General features: G+C 49.2%; 1 protein-coding gene across 3 annotated transcripts in view; it reads right to left on the bottom strand.

The window, feature by feature from the left end:
* The window catches only part of PKNOX2 (PBX/knotted 1 homeobox 2), a 275,626-nt gene that overhangs the window by 10,782 nt on the left and 244,408 nt on the right, over positions 1-20,436 (bottom strand). For all 3 annotated transcript variants that reach the window (XM_037841879.1, XM_037841880.1, XM_037841881.1), the window contains 3 exons: positions 10,815-10,944; positions 10,168-10,265; positions 9,307-9,426 (listed from right to left, as the gene is read on the bottom strand). In XM_037841879.1, coding sequence (XP_037697807.1) covers positions 9,307-9,426; positions 10,168-10,265; positions 10,815-10,944 — 348 coding nt within the window. The remainder of the gene's footprint in view (positions 1-9,306; positions 9,427-10,167; positions 10,266-10,814; positions 10,945-20,436) is intronic.

The following is a 20,436-nucleotide window of genomic DNA, read 5'->3' as shown; positions in this document are numbered from 1 at the left end:
CACGTGCCGCCAAGCTCCAAGGGTGCAAGGGTGAAAGTAAGTGGCGAAGAGGGTTTCACGATCTTGGCAACTTGGAGGGAGGGGTTGGTCCCTTAGGTCAGCAAGAATCATAGTGACAGAATAGGACATTTAAGGGATCACTGATGATCTCTCAGGAGATAATTTTCATCCAAAAATGACTCCTCCTTCTTCTCTTCCTACCCAACCCTGAATCCTAGCCATCCTTCAAAACACAGCCCAAATCCCAGCTCCCCCACCCCACAAATGCTGTTAACCAACATCTCAATATTCCACAGAGTTCCCGAAGATCCCTAGTTCAGCCTCTCCCATTGGGCAGAAGTCCATTACACCAGTGTTTTTCATCCAGTGTACCCCAAATAAATGACAGGTGGGCAGAGAGAGTGACATCCTCAGCCCAGGGATGGCTTGGTGGGGTCTTGGTTGGTCCACAGCTGCAAGCAGCCCATTGGCTTACCATCATGTTTCATGTGTACCATCCTGAAAAAGGTTAGGAGACCCAGTCTGCGGTGCCACTGTCACTCAGTGGGGCAGCCCTTCGCTCTGAGAGTTGGAAAGGATTTGCCTCCCTACTGCATGCAACCACAGGGATCAGAACAGAATTCTGCAGAACAGCCTCACACATAGTAACAACAGTCACTCCCACTTGGATGCCTACAGTTTTTTGGCTAACTTTAATCGAATACTTACTGTGTGCAGGGTATGCTGATAAGAACTTGGCATGCATTCTCCTTGAATTTTTTTTAAATTCAATTTTATTGAGATATATTCACACACCATACAACCATCCACGGTGCGCAATCAGCTGTTCACAGCACCATCACGCAGTTGTGCATTCATTACCACAATCAACTCCTGAATATTTTCATTACCACACACAAAAAAGAACAAGAACAGAAGTTAAAGTACAAAAGAACACCCAAAACATCCCACAGCCCCCATCCCTCCCCATCACCCATTTACTCTCTGTCCTCATCCTTCCACTCATGCATTCATACACTGTATAAAGGGAGTGGGAGCCACAAAGTTTTCACACTCACACGGTCACACTGTGTAAGCTACACAACCACACAGTCTTCAAGAACAAAGGCCACTGGGCTGCAGCTCAGCAGTCCAAGGCACTTCTCTCCAGCCACTCCAACGCACCGAAACCAAAAAGGAACATCTACACAATGTACAAGAACAACCTCCAGAATGACGTCTTGACTCTACCTGAGATCTCTCAGCCACCAAAACTTTATTTTGTTTCTGAATTTCGAAGGCACCCTTCAAGGCATCATTCTCCCATTTCACACATAAGAAAACTGAGCTCAAAAGGGTGGAAAAAACTTACCTGAGGGTAGATAAGTAGTAACTGGAAGAGCTAGGGTTCAGACCCCTTGACTTTCTAGCCATGATCGCTCCACCTGTTTGGGACCACCTGTCAGGCTTTGTGTCTTTTAACACATCTTCATCAAGGACAGGTATAATTATCTCCAGTTTATGAAGAAGAAATTAACATCTGAGAAGTTAATTGACCTGCTCAAGGTCATATAGCAAGTGCACACTGGAGCTGGGCTCAAACTCAGGTTGTGGCTGTCTCCAAAGCCTTGCTCCTTAGACTCTACCAGGCTGCCTTAGAGGAGCAGCTATGGGATTTCCCCCAGCGTTCTTTCCTACAAACACCCCCAGACCCCTAACCATTCCTCATGTTTCCTGTTTGAGTTGTTAGAACAAACCTTTCCCCATCCTGGCTCCCCTTCTCTGGACACAACTTGTCAAAGGACCTTTGGGAATCTGACACTCAGCCCTGCACACACTCCTCTGGCTTCTGGCCAGCACAGAGGGTCAAATCCCTTTCACCTCCATTCTCCGACTCCCTAGAGTATCTGCACTTGAATAATAGCACCATGTTCGATTACAGCATGTGTTGATCTCTCATGGTTTATGCATAAAATTTATTCCCCCAATTAAATGATCAGCCCCTTGAGTGCTGAAATCATGTCTCATACCTGAAGCTGAGATGTCAGTGAATAGATGTGCTATTTGGAAGTTAGATCACATTTTCCTACAGAACAAGTTATTTTTAAAACAGGCAATTTCCTGGCTATTCCCAAATGCCAATTTAGCTAAAGGTCTGTGTTCAGGCGGGGTGTGGCTTCGTCTCCTCTCCTGGGGCAGAACCAGATGTGGGTACAACTCTGAGACTGGTGAGCAGGGACTCGGTCAGCTTCACCTTTTCATTGTGCCCTGCTGACACTTCCTAGCACTTTTCCTCCAAAGCTCCACAGCTCTGATGCTATCCTACAGTCGGCATTCTGGAATCTGAGGCCTATGCCCACTAGGAGTTCACGGTCAAATCTCCTAAAACTATGTTCACAATTATGTATGTAAAGTTTTCATCCTTTTCTCAAGTCAGGGGCTTATAAGAGGTTAAGAGCAACTGCTAGAAACATCTCCTCTTGCATCATATTCTGGCTTGTTTCCCCAAAATGCAATGATTAAAAATGTTCTCATCTCCATCTTCTACCAGCAAGCCCTGGCACTCTCCCCATGAAACTGATTTTAGCTGAGTGGGAGGAGAGAAGCAAGCTTTCAAACGAATTCATACTAAGCTATGAATAATGGCCTCACAGCCTCTCCATTGGCATATGCTTTTTCAGAGATTGGATACTTTAAAATGGGTCTCTGATTAGTGGAATTTCAGACAGTGGGACAAAGTTAAAGGAAAAAGTAGCTGGCAAGATAGTCCAGGACAAGAACGGGTCAGTCCCCTTAAGCCATTTTCCTTCCTTCCTCTACAGGTGTCCCCAAAATTTTGAGATTTCGTTCAGGATTTTCTGTGGCAGAGGCAGCCTATGGAGATTTCCTGGGATGAACCTGGAGGCCTTTGTAACAGGGTCTGTGTCAATATAGGACAAAGTGCTTTCCCAGCCATCAACTTATTTTAAAGCCCTGCAAGGTGCATACTGCGATTTCCATTTTACAGCAGGAGAAACTGAGGCTTAATGAGGTGAAGTGACTAGCCAGGTAGAGGCGGAGGTGAAACCCAAACCCAGGTAAGTCCTCTGCTGCCAGTGCCACAGCCTTTTCAGTAGCCGTCATCATTGCTAAGGCTGGCTTGTAGGTGGATCCCTGTAAGTGGTTTTCTGATGGGGAGAGATCTGCAATTCCTTGAGGGCTTAACACAAGGGGAGGCGCAGGGGAGGGGGCAAGGCATGCAAAGAAGGAGCGTTGAGTGAAAACAACACCGAGGTGCAGGGGCGCCTGGCTAGAGTTCATCTCCACTCACCCGCCTTGGCTAGGAACTCAAGGGCAGGGCACAAGCTGGACACCGTATGCAGCAGGCCTGTTCCCTGCCTAGGCAGGGATGAGCCCAGTCTAGGGGGCACCGGGGCTGAGTGTGAGGATAGCTGGGAACCTGACAAAGAGTCGGGCTCAGGATCTTGTGGAATACTCAAGACATTCATAGCAATATTGTTCATAATAGCCCAAAGGTGGAAACAACCCAAATGTCCATCAGCAGATGAGCAGATACATAAAACATGATCTATCCATGCAATGGAATATTACATAGGCATAAAAAGTAACAAAGTATTCATACATGCTAAAACATGGAGAAAGCTGGAAAACTTTACGCTAAGTGAAGGAAGCCAGACACAAAGGACCATATATTGGATAATTCATTTGTATGAAATGTCCAGAATAGGAAATCCATAGAGACAGAAAGTAGATTCGTGGTTGCCAGGGGCTGGGGAGTGACAGCTAATGGGTGCAGTGTTTCTTTTCGGGGTGATGAAAATGTTCTGGAATTAGATAGTGGTGACGGTTGCTCAATTTTTTAAATATAATTAAAAAAACACTACACTGTGCACTTTAAAAGGGTGATTTTATAGTGTATGAATTACATCTCAATAAAAACAAATGCAGAGAAGGTCCCTGGTTCCTGCCTTTGTGACTTTTGCGAGGCCCTCAGCTCCGTGTGACAGTTGCCTAGAAGACAGGGGTGGCAGTGGGTGGCAATGAATAAAAAGGTGACCCTGCTGGAGGCCACACCAGGTTTGTGAACGTGTCGGAGGGAGAAGGGGAGTGTCAGGGATGAGATGACAAGGCAGTGGATATATAAAAATCCTACACCTCTCCCAGCACAGGGCACTGTGCCTCAGCTGGGAGTCCGGGTTCCCTTTGCTTTACCTAGACTTTGCTTGCTAGCTGAAAGAAGCCTGTGATTCCTTGGGTCAGCATGGACCCAGAGCAGCCTAATGGGTAAAAGGTCACCCAGACCTGATCTGAATCCTGTGCAATCTTGTTATCTGTGTGATCTTGGGAAATTTATTGCCTTCTTCTAGTCTCACTTTTCTCATTGGTGAAATGAGGACGAGGGTATTTGGACTCCTTCCTGGGGTAGGTGAGTGCATTAAATGAGATGGTGCATCTACAGTGCTTAGCACAGCTGCCCACACAATGCCATGTTTAATTTAATGAATGAGTGGTTCAGTTGATGAATGACAGGGTCTGCTGGGGCCTGGTTTCCTCTCCAGGATCTCCCCACACTCAGAGAATATCCTGTAAAGTTGCTCATGGGCTTGGGTGGCAAGAGCACAGAAAACTGTCAGATGTTTCAGAATTTACAAGGAAGGGAGGAGACGAGCAGGTGGGGCAGTGTTTCAGAATCACCTAGAGGGTCAGGGTGATGCTGGGATCTGGAACAGAGGGGGTGGGGCAGTAGCTAGGGAGGACCTCTCCGTCCTCCATGGGAAGATCCTCAGCCAGGGCTTCACACCTGACCTGAGTTCACTATGGAACGACTGCTTCCAGTGGGAGATTAGCCTCTTTCAGCCAAAATGCAATCGCTAGAAAATGTCACTGCATTCTTTGGGGACTCAGAAGCCAGCCGCTAATGGAAGGAACCATCCCAATCTCACTGCAGCCTAACAGCAAAAAGGCTCTGGGATTTAACCTCCATCTCAGGAGCACTCTGTTATCTGAATACATTTCTGGAGCTGCTAATGTCATGGAAGAGTGGAAATGACAAGGAGCCTCAGACACAGGACAAAAGGAACCAAGGGTACTAACTTACGCCTGAGGAAAAGAAGACAACAGGAGAAGTCAGTATCCACTATCGAAGTTCTCTTAACCAATCTCTATGTAAGCAAGTTTGCAGACTGTATGTTTCTCTCCATTCCTTTTGTAAACTCAAAGAAGAATAGGCTCCTTCAAAGAATGTCCATCCTGTCAAATTATCTGCTTACCAGGAGTCAGCAGTGTTTACATCCAAACTGGTTTATGCAAGTTATATGCGCATAGCAATCCAATGATTTAATAAAACACTGTGCAAACCAATGAAATATGAATGCCAGAAGAAAGGGTCCCTGTTTCTTAGAAAACGAAGTGGAATGCTTTGGAAAAACTGAAGAGCTGCGTAAAAATGGTATATAGTTAGGATCAGACCAACGTGAAAAGACCAGAAAACATTATAAAAATCTAGAAAGATACTCCAGCCAACTTGCTTCCCAGGGGTCAAAGGTCTTACTGCATTTTAAATAAAAAAAGATGGAATTTACAGATGCTGTATTGTAGGTGAGGTTTATGCAAATGAAGAGGTACATATATCTTTTAAATTAAAATAAAGTGCACCTTTTTGATGCTTGGCTCCTTTCTTTAACCAGCGTTTCCAACCAACCAACCAACAAATTAGTTGTCCTAATGGCACTGGATATGAGAACATCGCTGTATATTGAGGTCCATCCTTTCTTCCTACCTTTTCTGTCCTTTCCTAAAACTGAACAACTACTCAATGCCCAGTACAGTGTTACTTTGGGGCTGCATCTCCTAAAAACAAGAGTCTCAGAGTCTCAAAACGACAACAATGGTTTACAGTGCTCAAATTATTTTGGAAAAGCTGCAAACTATACCCCTCTTATAAATTCATGATGCCTCCATACCCCAAGAATAAAGAGGCTAAATTCTGTCCAACCCAGATTTCTCCAAACTTATTTCAACAGCGAATCTTGTTTTAGGAGCAACACCTGTTAACAACCTGAAAAAAGGAACCCACTTTGGAAAACAACGCTTTTGGCCCCACAGAAGAGGTATAATGTCTGACCTGTATGCTTGAGAAATTTATAACTGAGTTGGATATGTAAGACATACAGATTTTACACAGATATCCACACACAGAACAGATAACAGTATTAATCAGTGTATTCCTAGGGTTGAATGATGGTAAAAGCAGTAGGTGTTTGAGATCAGAATACCATACTCAGCCATCCACCTCTAATTAACACGTGCAAATGCTGCAAAAACTTGCTCTTGGTCTACTGCTCTAGACAGCTCAAAGGAAATTCATATTTTTAAAGTGTTGACTATGTGCCAAGCTTGGCTCTCTAAATATGTCATCTCATTTAATTTTCACAACCATGGGAAATAGGTATTATCTTCCTTTTTCATTTTCAAGGAAATAGGATCAGAGTGAGCAGGTAGTTAAGGGCAGAGCTTCAGTCTGTAGCCTTGCCTATTTGGCTTCAAAGCCTCTCTCCTTTCCACTGTGCCCTGTTACCAAGAGCCTTTATAACTCATACGTTGGGGCTCGGGGTGTATGTCTCCATGTGAATATAGGCAACCAGATTGGTCTGGCTGAGCCCTGGCTGTGTGGCCCAGCCTCAGTCTACGGAGGACAGCTGCCTGTTTCCCTGAACTAGCCGCAACCCCTCCCATTCTCTTCTCCCACTCAGTCTAGGAGTTCTGAGTTCAGAGGTTTAGTGACCACTTCCTTCTCATCTCTCCATGGCTGCCGTGATGAAGACAATAATTAGGGGAGGAGGCTGCCAATGTTAAGTGCTTTATGAACAGTATGTGCCCCTGGGTGCCCTCCTGGGAGGGGAGAATAGCAGTGGGTGGGTGGGAGGGCGTAGGCAGAAAGCTCTGACTCATGCATTGTCCCAGGTCCTTTTTTTAGAGGCGATCTGGGTCCTTCCTCCCTTCTGCTTTGTGCTCAGTTAGCACCCGCTTTTCTCCTCCGCTTCCACCTGCCTCTGCCTCCCCAAGCCCCAGGTGGAGGCAGCAGGGAGGTGGGAAGAAGAGACCCTGAGCTTCGGAAGTGGGTGACAGGGCAGCAAATGCATTAAGTCCCAGGTGAGGCTGAGCTGGGTGACCCTCCAGCCTCCCACTGAAGGCTCAACTCAAGGGTGAGTTGCAAGTGGGGAGCAAAAAGTAGCTCGAGTGGGACCCACGTGGGACAGGGCGATGGGGGTCAGTGAGGGGTCCTGGCCTAGGCTCCTGGGCAGGGGAATTTGTCTTGCAGCCTCCTCTCTCTCCTACCCTTGCCTTTTCTCCCCCTACCCCAGAAGTGAGGTTGTAGGGCCTTTGAAAATGCATGGGGATGGGAGATATAGGAGGAAAGGAAACTAACAGTCATAAAGCACTTTCAGTGCCGAAGGGTCTTTGCAAATATTTCATTTACTCATCATAATCTTCACAAGAGATGAGTGTGGCCAGGTTACAGAGTGAGAGGTAAACCCTAGATTTGAGCCCAGGGTTGATGCCTCCAAAGCCCGTGGACTTTCTAACATACTCATGACCTGTGTTTATATATCACCCCATCGCTATCAACGGAGCAAGACTGAGAACCGTGCTGGGGTCAGGCAGGCGGGAGCATCTCACGGTGAGTGTGTGTGTATTGGAGGTGTCCTTCCACCTGGGGAAGGTGTGACGGGTCCTTTCCCAGAGAGGCTCTCCTTGTCCTGGGGCTTTCCCTCCGATCCGCTGGGGGTTGGGGAATGGATCCTGGGCTCATGGGCCACAGAGTCCATCTGAGCCTGTTGACTCTGACGGTTTGGAAAACCAGAATAGGCCAGGGACCTGGGCCTCCCCGCCCCATGCTCCTGAGAGGCCTGAGGCTGGACCTGCCCCTGCTTCCCTGGCTTCCTCTCCCAGCTCTGGGGGTCTCTCCTGCCCCCTCTGCTCCCCCTAACCCTCAGCCTTCCAGCCCATTCTCTCCAAGTCAGGTTATTATTTGCTCCCATTTTCAGAATGTGCTTACTCAGCAAAGTGCCAGGGGAGCCCCACATCTCTAGAGTTGGGTGGGTGGATGAGTGGGGAAATGCAGAGCTCCAGGTCCATCATTTACTGCATGGGGCAATACTTTCTGTCTGCTTGGTGCACAGGGTCAGACTCCCTAACCTCTGCTGCCAAAGAAGTCTGAAAACCACTGTCTGGGCTGCTGGGGTGCTCCCATTTCAAATAAAGAGTTGTTGACTGACTGCTTGATTATTAAAATTACTTTGTTCCCCTGATCCATTTGGTCTCTCTTCTCTCTGAAGTAAGATTCCCCCTCACTCTTGGTCTTTCTCCATGTTCCTCAGGCCAATCTGTCTACAGAGCCTGGATGTTTGTCTGTGCCCATGCATTATGTGCCGACATGCAGGGCTGAGCTTGCACACTGCTGGAAGCCCACCCTCCAGTCACCACCCACCTCAACCCACTCACACACACACACACACACACACACACACACACACACACACACCCCTCGGTCCGTGGGTGCAAACACAGTCACCGACCTTTCTCTGCTACTACTGCCCTTGAAACTGCTGCTAGGGGATCACGGCTTTGAAGTCATTCTTGACAAACAGGAGAGGACCCGTCTGTCATAATGCAAGCCGCACATAAACGCACACCATGTGTTAGGGTCCCAGAGGGTGCTTTATAAATGTGACAGTTAGATCGGAGGAATTGTGGCCTTTACAAATGTAGCATCAGGGCTCCTGGAAGTCCAATCATTCGGGGAGGGGGCCAGGATTTCAGTGTTCTCAGCCGACACTCCCCTACACTGCATTCCACTGCCCCAGCCAGAGCTGGGCCGGGAAGACTCCAGAAAACACAATAAACGTCCTGGCAGAGAACCAGCATGTTCATCCACAGGAGGTGAGGATGGCTGCCTACGAGAGAAGGGGATCTGAACCAGGAACCATGAGCCCCACCCCATGGGATTTTACTCTGTTGATGAAACAATATAGTGCACTTGCCCTGTACTTAACTCAAAATGTGTTTGTCCCCATGACCTCATTGGGTGCCACACCTTTTGGAGGCAGTGGCACAAAGCAAGCACTAGAGACAGCCTCTTAGCTTTAGGTCCCACCACGTCTCCCTGCTGACCTGGCATCTAGCAGACTAGAAGGTGGCGGTGCCCTCAGTGGGTGTCTCTCGGGGGCCACGCCCTCTGTGGGTTTGGAGATGACAGCAGGGTCTGGTACCCGAGGGGCTACACCCCGCACTGCAATTCCACACCCCCAATACACACGCACTCACCATGAGATGCTGGAAGAGCCAAGAGCGCATTATATTGGTGGCATGCTTGGGCAAGACTCCGCGTTTGTTCTTGGACTTCTTATCCTCATTGTCCAGGAGGGAGGTGAGGTCAAGGTTAACCTTCAGGGCACGTGGAGAAAAAAGCAGCATCAGCAGCCTGGCAGGCCGGCAGCCAGGGACCTGTTGCCATAGTGACGGCAGGCTCCTGCTGCCAACCCCCTTTCCCAACTCATTCTGATGGCCCCAGGGGGGCCACCTTTCTCTCTCTCGCCCCACCAGCCCATCGAAGGGATAAGAGAAGACATGGCGAAAACAGGGTCATGCAAATGGTTAGAAGAGGTGATTTGTCCTAATCCTTCAAATGGTTATTAGCCTCTCTATGGCACTTTACAGTTTGCAAAGCCCCTGTCTATCCATCACCACAGTGAAGCCCCACAGCAGCCGGTGGGTCAGGAGGGCTGGGTGCAGCTGGTATTAGACTCCCTTTCATTCCTAAGAACCCTGAGGCTCAGAGTGGTTGGGTGACTTAGCCGAGATCTCAGAGTGAATGTCAAAATTGAGGCCTCCTTCTACTTTTTCTCACCTCCCCGCTGTGTGCGCAGTTTATACCACTGATGTACGGAGTGGCTGGGTCTGGAGACCAGGAATAGAAAATGCCCAAGATCCTTTGCTGCAGCCCCGGGAGGCAGTAAAATCCCAGCAGCTGATAAAACCTTTCCAAGACCCAGCTCCTCATCCACAGTGGTGGTAATGGCACCTCTTGGGGGAATAAGGAGGATTGAAGGAGTTCCTGGGAGCAAGGGGCCTAGCTTCCCCTGTCCCGATGCCCATGCCCGTGTGCACACACCTGCACACACTCACCTGTGTGTTCTGGATCTGGATGGCTCCCTGGGGGATTGCTTGGGTGACCACCTGACCCTGGGAGGTTACCATGGTAACCGGCTGGTATAAGGCTCCACCTAAGGAGACAACCAGTTTTTGGGTACCTACCACAGGGCAGGGTAGGAGTGAGGGCCCCCAACTCACTCGCTCACGTGAGAAGAACCCCCTGCTCAGCAGCCCTTGGATGGAGAGCTACATTTCTCCCCCTTGAAAAGTATAAGCATTCAGCCTCTGGGGCAGGGGGTGAGGAGGTGGGGAGGGTGGGGGTGTCCAAAGCCAAGAGACGGGCCCCCCCACCCCGCAGGATGGGGAAAGCTCTCGAACTGAAGAAGTGTTTGGGGGAAGAGACAACAGCCTTACTTGGTCTTGGGTGGTGCTCATGAGAATTTGACCCAAATGTACCCCAGATCATCAGAATCGGGGCTTGGTGCTCACTGTCTAGAAATTTACCAAACACTTGAGTCAATAAACGAACTCTAAGCCCATCCCTCGGCAGGGGCTGCCCCTCCCATGTCCCCTAGCTTTTCGAGCCGTGCCCTGCCCTGCCCCTGATGTCCTCTCAGGGCTGCCCGTTCTCTCCGCGGGGTGTCTCCCCCACTCCCCAGCTCCCAGCCCTCTGCACCGACCTGACACCACTTGTGAGTTGACCGTTGTCATGGCGATGTTGCCCTGCTGGAGCGCTGAGGCTGGGACCACAATCCCCTGGGGGTTATTGGAGACTCCGGACATGGAATTGGGGGAATTCTGCAGGAGGTCCTGGCAGGGAAGGAGGCGTGTTTTGGTGACAAGTTCACTGAGGGCTTAGAGGCGAGGAAGCCCAGAATTCTTGTTCTCTCCTTCCTGCCTCCCCTCTTTCCTGCTCCTGCACCCTCCCCCAGACCTAAATCCAGAAGGTTCCCCTGGAAGGAATGAATAAGAAGGCTCAACATTAAAAAAAAAAAGAAAATAATCAGCAATAATCACCCATTTAACCTGATGAGCACACACTTGTGCCTCGGACTTACTTTTCAGAGCCTTCCCTGAGCCCCCTGCCCCGCTGTGTCCCCCTTCTTCACATGCCTGCATCATAGCATTTATTACGCTAAGTTCCACACACAAAGCAGCCTCCAACTTTTCATCTTTGTCCCTCCAGCTCGGTGCCTGGCATACAGTAAATACTAAAACATTTGTTAAATAAAAAAATGCCCTAGTCCCAGCAGAACCCATCTCCTAAGGAAAACTCCTAGGAGTCTCCAACTCAGCCACCCTTCAGCACATGTCCTCAATTCCTTCCTCTTTCCCAGGCTCCCAATGCAGAATTCCACTGGAAGCAGAGTCTCTCATTGCCCCACATTGTCAACCTGCCAGCCCCCGTTTTTCCAGTAAACAACCAGTCCTTGCAGTTTGTTTCACAGGAGCCAAAGCAGCTAAGAAAACGACTATTTTTTTTTCCGGCACCTCTCCACCCCACCATCATCCTGTTTTAACGGTCTGGCAAGGAGGTCCCTGGACTTTGGCACCAGGGGAAGGAGGCTTGTCCACAGGACTCCGGGGGGAGTAACCGGCCCTCCCCTTGCTTTTCTCCCTACTGGAGAGGTCTTTCCTGGAGAAGTCTTTCCTGGGAACCTCCCCTTGGTGGTTGAGCTCTCAGAGTTTGTAAGGAAGGATGTGAGGCTAGCGTCTCTAGGATTGTTTGGAGGAAGCAAAAAAAGTGGTGAATTGAATGTAATGGAAGGAATGCTGGGATGCCTGCCTGCTGTCATTGTCCTGGGTCTCCCGGCAATTCCCGACGACCTTTCCTCATCTGAAAACAGGCCTTGAACCTGTCAACAGGTCCAGGGGCCATCTAGGGCTGGCGTTCTCTGGGCCCAAACCCATTTTTCCTTCCTGGGCCCAAATGCTGGAATCATCAGGCATGATCTGTAACAAACTGGTGAGCAGGCAAGGAAATAAACGGAAGAGGTGAAAAATGCAGCCCCTTGCTTCTTAGCTTCTGTCTCAGGATTGGAAGAAGCTGGACTTCAGCCTTCAGGGAAGTCTAGAACTTGGAGTGAGGAGAAACCTGTGTTTGGAGAAAGCCTTGGACCGGTGACTACCTGTAACAATGAACCAAGGGAAAGTGCCACAGCCCCAGTGGAGAGCCGTGGAGGGTCAGCTCCCAGGCCCTCGGCACCACGGGGATGGGTCCTGATTTATAAATCTCCCTGGATTCAGCCAATTAAACCTCCTTGGCATCTCCTCCATGGCTGCCTCTTTTACCCTCCTGGACTGTCCCTGGCTGGAGAGCCAGAGGAGTCTTTCTAAATAAGCAGCACCAGGAGGCCCGGAGTTAGGCTCCCCGTCCTGCCCCACCTGTGGCAGAGGTCTCTATCTGGCTCACCTGGGTGGGCGTGGCCAAGCCCAGGAGGTGAGGCCTTGCTTCTCGTGGCTCACTTCTGCAGCTGTGACCTTGGGCAAGGGACAAGGATACTCTTGTCTTGGCTTCACCTTTCTGATATTCTCTGAGAGCCCCTCTCCAGCCAGGGAGGCTTAACCCTTGAGCAGAACTCTTGGACTTCCCCATTCTTGCCTTTGAAATCTAAAGCTAAGTCTGATATTCAGAAGCCTGGGAATGGCAAGGGCCCTTAAAAGCTGTGTCTTCTGACTTACTCCTATGCAGATAAAGGTCTGAGGCTTAGCGGCCCAAGTGATGTGCCCAAGGTCACCCTGCTGGTTTGCAGCCTCAGGACTGCAACACAGCTCTCCTTTACCCAATGTGCGCTGAACACCCACTCCTTCGGCCCCAACACCCCTCCTGCTGTACCCCCACAGCCAGAGCATCACAGGGGTCCATGAGCTGTTGTTGAAAGCAAGACGAACTGGTAAAAGCAGCTCAAACCAGAAGCCCAGAGGCAGAGTGGGCAGTGGGAGAAAGAAGATCCATTTGGGAATCAGCAAGTCATGTTCCTTCTCTGGGCCTCAGTCTCCTTGTTTATTAAATGTGTCTGGCTGCACTAAGTTTATAGGTTAATTAGGGGAGAACTGACAACTTTACAATATTGGATCATCTCATCCAAGAACATAGAAAGCTGCTCCTCTTATTCAGATCATCTTCTGTATCCTTTATTAGATTTTAAGGTTTTCTCCATGGAGATCTTGTGCATTCTTTGTTAAATTTCCTAGGCACCTTAAAAGATAATTGTGAAAAGTGTTTTACATTTGATTTTGGGTTTATTCAAATCTAAGATGCCATCAGTTATGAGATGCATTCCTTTTCAGAGGCATTAAAATGTGAAAAATATATGTATTAAAGTTGATGAAATACTGCAAAACAAAACAAACAAAAAAAGTGTCTGGCCCGGTGTTAACATCCCCGATCTCTCATAGCCTGAGTTTACAGCTTTATGAGTTTGCCCCAAGGTTTTGAGTTCCCCTCGTTCCAACATCCCAGCCAACTGTTTCCACAAGTTATAAACTGGTACCAATGTTATTGGAAGCTGAGACCAACCTGGAAGGTAAATTTAACAGAAGAAGGAGGACAGCTGCCCACTGTCTCCACAAAGCCATTCACCCTAAGACCAACAGAAATGACTTTTCAACAATCTCTTGTTTGGGACCATCTTTGCCATGGTGTTTCTCTTTCAGGAGGGATATATGAGAATTCCAAACATAAAAAGTTGCCCCAAAACTTTTCACCCCCAAAAAGTATCCAGCAAGGTTAGGAAAACATAAGCTAAGGTGGTTAATATGATCACAAGATGTGTCTCTTGGGATTCAGCCAACACACATTTTTACCAAAGGCAAAAGAGTGAGATGCATAGAAAGCACTGGTGTTTTCCCACCTTCTCTAGTGGAGTCATTCCACATGGACCAGGGTGTGTGGCGTCTCCTCGAGGATTTTTACTTTCTACTAGATGTCATCTGGGTACTTCATCTGCTGATTCCAGGCTGCTTCTCCCTCCTGTGGCTCGGACAGCCTCCCTGCCTGCTCACTTGGTTTGGGTTACTAACGGCAATATATACCTTGGATCAGACCCTTCTCTTTCTTATTCTTTCCCCCCTGCTCTGGGTCTCTGACCGTTCATTTAAAGAACCTTGATGGGGAAGTAGAGAGAGGCAGACAAGTTTTGTGAGCAAAGGGATGGAATGGAAATCTCTGGGGGAGAGACCACTGTTAGGGCAGGGCTGGCCAAGTTTTAGATGCGGTGAGAAAGAGGAAACAAAATCATGGCATCCCTGAAGATTGGGGAGATGATATTTATCCCTTACACATGTAAGCATGAGCCAGACCAGGGGGTCACAACCCTGTGGGGGTTTCTAAAGACACAGATTCTTAGGCTGTGGAATCAAACCCCCAAGATCCTATGTTTTTAAAAACTTCCCTTGGATGGTCCCAAAGAGCAGATGGGTCTGAAAACTACCAATTTACCATATACCCTGAACGTAGAGAGCATTCTTTGACCAGGCAATTTGATTTTAATCTTACGACAACCTTATGGGGTCAGTAGGACCCATTTGCCGGAAGAGGAATCGAGGCTCAGAGAGTGAAATGACTTCCCAGGGTCAAGGACCTCCAAACTGAGGATCGGAAGGACGCTAAGTGCTTTGGAGCCAGACAGCCAGACTCCAAAGGAAGCACAGTGCCTGGCACCTCTAGGCACCCTATACATTCTTTCCCATTTCCTTTCCTCCTTGCCTGGGGTCACTCAGCTAGAAAGTGACACAGCCAGGACTTAAAACCAGTTCCAGAGCCCCCTGGGTCTTTTTACTTAGCAACAGAAGAGATTCAGCTGGGGCTTTAGTGCCATTGTAGCACAAACTGTCCTCCGTGCATGCTTCACTCCTGCCTCCCTGCCTATGACACTCCCAGGCCACGGCCAAGCCCAGGTTTCCTAAGACGTGTTCCCAGTGTCAGTCGAGCTCCATGACTCAATTTTGCAGCTACAATGGAGAATGGAGACCGGAGGCTCTGGATCTCCCAGAATGGTCTACCTGCCTTTTCTGAGGATGGAGCCCTACGGCAGCTCTGGAAACCTCTTGGGGATTATCTGTTTGCTAAGCACACAGCAGTATTATTTTTTCCACAGCTTCCCCTTGGGGCTCATCAGACTCCCAAACCAGGTGGATACTGCTCTGTCTAGACCCAGATAGATCTGCTTCCTTCCAGGCTGCTTAGCACCCACAAGAGGTGAGACACACATTTGGTACAGTTTTAGTGGCTTTTTTTTTCAGCAGCGACAGTCACACATGCCCACTTGGATTGCCCAGGAGCAAGGGGCTGAAAGCTGGTTACCCAGTGTCGCCAAGCCTCTGGGAAGTGCCTGAGCCCAGGAAAGCACTGGTGCTTTCTCACCTTCTCTAGTGGAGTCACTCCACACGGACCAGGGGGTGTGGTGTCTCCTTGAAGAGTTTACTTTCTACTTGCATCCAAGGAAATAGGCCTAAAGCTGAGAAAGTCCAAAGATGTTCTCCAGGAATGTTTATAGGGCATGGATCAGGGATGGGGGGCAGAGGGAAACCAACAAGTTGGCTCCCACAGGCACCCCAGACGCTGTCCCGTTCCTGTTCCTTCTATGCCGTTTCCTTGAGGAAAGGGCCTCTCTGAAGGTAGCAGGTTTAGAATGGCCGAGCGCTTGGGCCTCTTGAATGGCAACCACGGGACCAAATGCCACGACCCTGCTCCCTGTGGCCGTGTGCCTTCCTCCCTGCGTCACAGTGGTCATGGGGTGAGTCTTACCCCATGTTCCAGTTTCACAACAAAACAACAACAACAATGAAGATGACAGTTCAAAAAGAAGACCCTATTAAGAAAAAGTGAGTAGCTCCGCGATTACTCTCGGAGGTGTGTAGGGGCACAAAAGAGCTGACAATGATTATGAACATGTCATAAAGACCTGATGGTCTAGGAAGCATTGTGTCAGTTTTATGAGCCGCTATTCTTCATTGCTGATAGGGGAAATGGCTTAAGCAGCCCGGGGAGACTCAGTTTCCGCTAAAAGAAGAAATTCCTGGAATAAACCAGTGGTGGGACAAAGAAATGAAGAGGTGAAGGAAAGAAATGATAGGAAATTTCCCTTAAGGGTATTTAAAACAGGTGGGATGTTTGTCTTACCAGAATGGCTGTGCAACAGGGGAGTGGACCTTGCGAAGGTCCTTCCAGTTGAGGATTTTTAGTCCCAAACCAGGATAGATTGGGGGGCGGGGGTGATGGGCAGCAAAGAACCTGGCCTCAGCTGCCTGCCATCCACACCCCAGCCACTAGGGGTCTCTGCTGATCCACCAGCTCAGAACCCGCTCGCCAAAGCTTCCCTAAAGCCTTGCAAGAGGATTTGGGAGCAATTCCCTGGGCAGAGGAGGGGATGGGAGCAGGGAGGGTCCCCAGTGCCTCATTTCCGCTTGCCCCGACCCACCCCAGGGCACAGCCACCGCCCATCCTCCGACTCCCTTCATACTTCCTGTTTGCTTTGCTTGCTGGACACGCAGGGCAATGGTCATCTTATGCCTGTGTCTTCTTTCCCTAGCATGACTGCAGGGTTTTTCGAGGAAAGGAGGAAACTTTTTTGAATTTCCCCCAAACTGCCCAGCGCAGTGTTCGCTGCATGGTACATGCTCCACAAATGTGTACACTGGCTGTGCAGAGGGCCTCGGCCTGGGATGGGGGTGCTTGTGTGCATGTGTGTCTGTGTGTGCACGCGTGTGTGTGTATGTGTGTGTGTGCACCTCTGGAGGGTCTGGAGGTTGCCCGTGTCCCCAGACATCCCGTTCCTGGCAGCTTCTCTCCATTCTGGCAGAATCAGGGCCCTGTCTTAGGCTAGGAAAAGCTGGATTCCCAAACTGGGGGAAGCCAAGCACATGTAAACAAGCCACCTAATCCTGTCCCTGTTCCACTCCTGTTGGGGACTTTGCTTCTGGCCTGTGGGGACAAGTAGCAGCTGCTGCTCTTAAGGAACATTCCTTCTGGGAAGGAGTGAGCTGCTCAGGTTTCACTAGCCTGGAAAGGGCTGAACCCCTGGTCTCCTGCTGGGGAACAGCAACAGGCTTTAAGGACTATGGCAGAAGCCAGGAAGCCTGACTCCCTGAGCTCAGCTAAGTGGTGATTCACCCCCCAGGGCAGACCACCTCACCCTACCCCCACCCTGCCTAAAAACTCACTGGTCAAATCTTCAGGATGCTTGGCTACTGGGCAGAACCTCTGGGGGCCTGGAGATCTTGAAAGTGCAAGCTTGGCAATCTTGAAAGCGCAAAACTCCTAGTGACCTTGTAGGTCAATAGACAAGTACCACTGTTTCCCAGTTGGGGATGTATTGATTAGCCCCCTTCCGATTCTGCCGGGGAGAAGCACAGCTGAAGAGTTCTATCTGGTCTGCTAAGGTCCAGAATCTCAGAACTGTGTTTACTTTGCATCTCTCTACTCCCTGTTTTCAATCTACTAGCAAATCCAGATTCTTGCTTCTCAGCAAGGGGCTCCTTCCTTACCAGTCCCTAAATCTATACCCCCTCCCTGCCTCGAGCCAGGCCCCCTAGTTCTCCTTCCTATGTGTCACAAAAAACATGTCAGGATGTAATGAAAAGAGCATAGGCTTTTGAGTAACCCATCCCAGATGCTGCCACTTGCTAGCTGTATGATCTTGAGCCAGTGTCTCAACTTCTCTGAGCTTCTCTTTCCTTGGATATAAAACAGAAAATAACATGCATCTGGCAACCTTCTTGTGAGGAGTAAATAAGATCATATGTCTATAAAGTGCCCAGTACAGTCTTTGCTCAATAAATGTTGACTTTCTCCCCTTTCTCCGCCAGCTCTTCTTTGAGTAATACAAGTTATGGCTACTCAATTAATTGGCTTCCAACTTGTCTCCAACCCTTATGCCACTGCCTACACTCTCCACTATCTTTAAAATCTTTAGCAATTGGCTGCCATTACCAGCCTCAGCATGTACCCTCCCCTTACCCCAGTGAGGCTGCAAGATAATCCATCATTGTATTTTAAGGTCAGGGACTCAAATCCATTTCAAATCCTTGGAACTTAGCAGTGCTCACTACCTGTTTGAGTAGATGCATGGTGCATGGATGAATGAATGAATGAATGAATGGAAGTTCCACCTTCTACCACGTCTCCTCTCCAGTGACTGGAACATCTCGGAGGATTCTGAAGGCCATCTCAGTTCCTTGCCTTCTCCCAGACTTCTCTCTACACCAGGAACACCATTAGAACTTTCCACACCTTTAGAAATGCCACGTAGGCTCCTAACTCCCTCCCTAACCCTGCCTGAGATGCCCCCTCACCCTGGAAGTCCTCCTGCCGGCTTACACAAATCCATCCTGAGGCTGCTCAGCCTGGTTTGGGCAGACACAGTCCCTCCCCTGAGGGGGCACAGGCTGGTCTGGGACCTGGGCATACCCTGGAGGCTGAGCATGAGGAGGGCACCCTCAGGCCGTGTGAGGGGTTTGCTCAAACCCTTTCCCAGTCTCCTCTCCCAGTCTCTTCGGCTGCTCCTTTGCTGCCCTTCCTCTCCTCAGTGCCTCCTTTACCCTGAGTATTCTATAGCTCCCACTACTTGTCTTGATTTTCAGGAGTAATTTACCGCCCCCTCCCAGTGAGACTGGGAGCCCCACCAGACATTTCACCTGTGTCCTCATATACAAGTCTTAGCATAGCGCATACAATAAGTGCCCCTTAAGCCTTGGTGACTGGGTGAGAACAATGGCTCAGTCTTATTTGCCCTGGAATTGAGCTGAGGCTTAACAATCTCCACGGACAAAGAGGGATGAGCTTCAGGTCAAATCAGTATGTGAGACAGGAGTGAGTCAGGTTCTCTCAAGTGGAATGATTTGGTGTTTTGCCCTCTAGGAAAAGATGGGAGAACCCAGAGTTGGGGTCTAGAGTGAGTCTGGTGCTGTAAGAAGCCTGGATCCTCAGGAAGGCTGGTGACATTGGGTACAGACAATACAGGATGGCTTCCTGGGGAGGTGGAGAGAATCAGCAGGGGCCCACGTCCTTGGAAACGGCTGGAAACTGTTTGTGTAGAAGGGGTCTCCCTGCTCCCCACCTCTGATCCTCCCCCAGAGAAACTCACACCTATAGAAATGGAAGACCAAGCAGGGAACACGCCCAACCCCCACAGAGCCAGCTAGGGGACGATCCGAAATTAAAAACTGTCTCCCCCTTTGCAACCTAAGGCTGGATGATTAGCACACGGGGAAAATCACGAGCCAGCAGTTTGCAACAAAGCTGGCAGGCGGCTGCAATGTTGATCGGCAGGGTCATGTTCCAAGGGAAAGACACCCCTCCCTGAGCCAGGCTGGCGCTCGGGGCGTCTATTTCAGGCTGCGAGGGATTAAGGCCGGACCATGACTAATACGCATGCGCGCGCGCACAGGGTAGACACTTCTTTTCTCTTTGCTCTCCCACACGGGTCCCCGGGCCCTGATCCCCAGGCCTGCCTTCTGCACTGAAAAGTGTCTGGTCCTCACTCCGTGATAGCCTGGAACATGCCCCCACCTCAGTAGGACAGGGACAGGGGCCTGGCCGGGAATGGGATGGGGACAGCGTCCCGCTTGTCCTCCTCCACCTGCCGCAGGCTTTCCAGGGACACACACCCCATCTCGCCTTCTCACCTTGGTCATCATCTCATCTTCTTATCTTTTACTCTCGTTTTTTTGCTCCCGTCTTCCTTCAGCTGCACCCCCATCTCTAGGCCTGCATCTCTTTTTGCCTCTTTCGCTTTATTTCTCTTTTCCTCTAGCTCTTCAGTCTCTCTCTCTCTCTCTCTCCCTTTTGAACTTTGACCCTCCGTATTTGTCTCTTGCTCTCCTTATCTTTCTTCCTGTTTCTCCTTTTCACTTCTTCTTGCCATTATTTTTTTTAAGCGGTTTTATTCACATACCGTGGGATCCATCCAACGTGTACAATCAATGGCTCTTGGGATAATCACAGAGTTGAGTTTTCATCACCACAATTAATTTGAGAACATTTTCATCGCTCCAAAAAGAAAAAAATACCCATACCCTTTATACCCCCTTATTACTGACACTTAGCATTGGTGTGGTACCTTTGTTACAATTGATGGAAGAACATTATAATATTTCTGCTAACTAGAGTCCATAGATTGCATTAGGTGCATTTTCCCCATATACCACACTAATATTAACTTTGTTATAGTGACATACATTTGTTCTAGCTCATGGAAGAACATTCTTATATTTGTACTATTAACCACCTTTGTCATCCACAACAGGGTTCACTATTTTATGCAGTCCCATGTTTCATCCTCTAGCTTTCCTTCTATGACA

This window comes from Choloepus didactylus, chromosome 6 (genome assembly GCF_015220235.1).
Source record: "Choloepus didactylus isolate mChoDid1 chromosome 6, mChoDid1.pri, whole genome shotgun sequence".
NCBI classification, from domain to species: Eukaryota; Metazoa; Chordata; class Mammalia; order Pilosa; family Megalonychidae; genus Choloepus; species Choloepus didactylus.
Note: the sequence above shows the minus strand (reverse complement) of the source record. Positions and strands in the feature narration are given on the sequence as shown.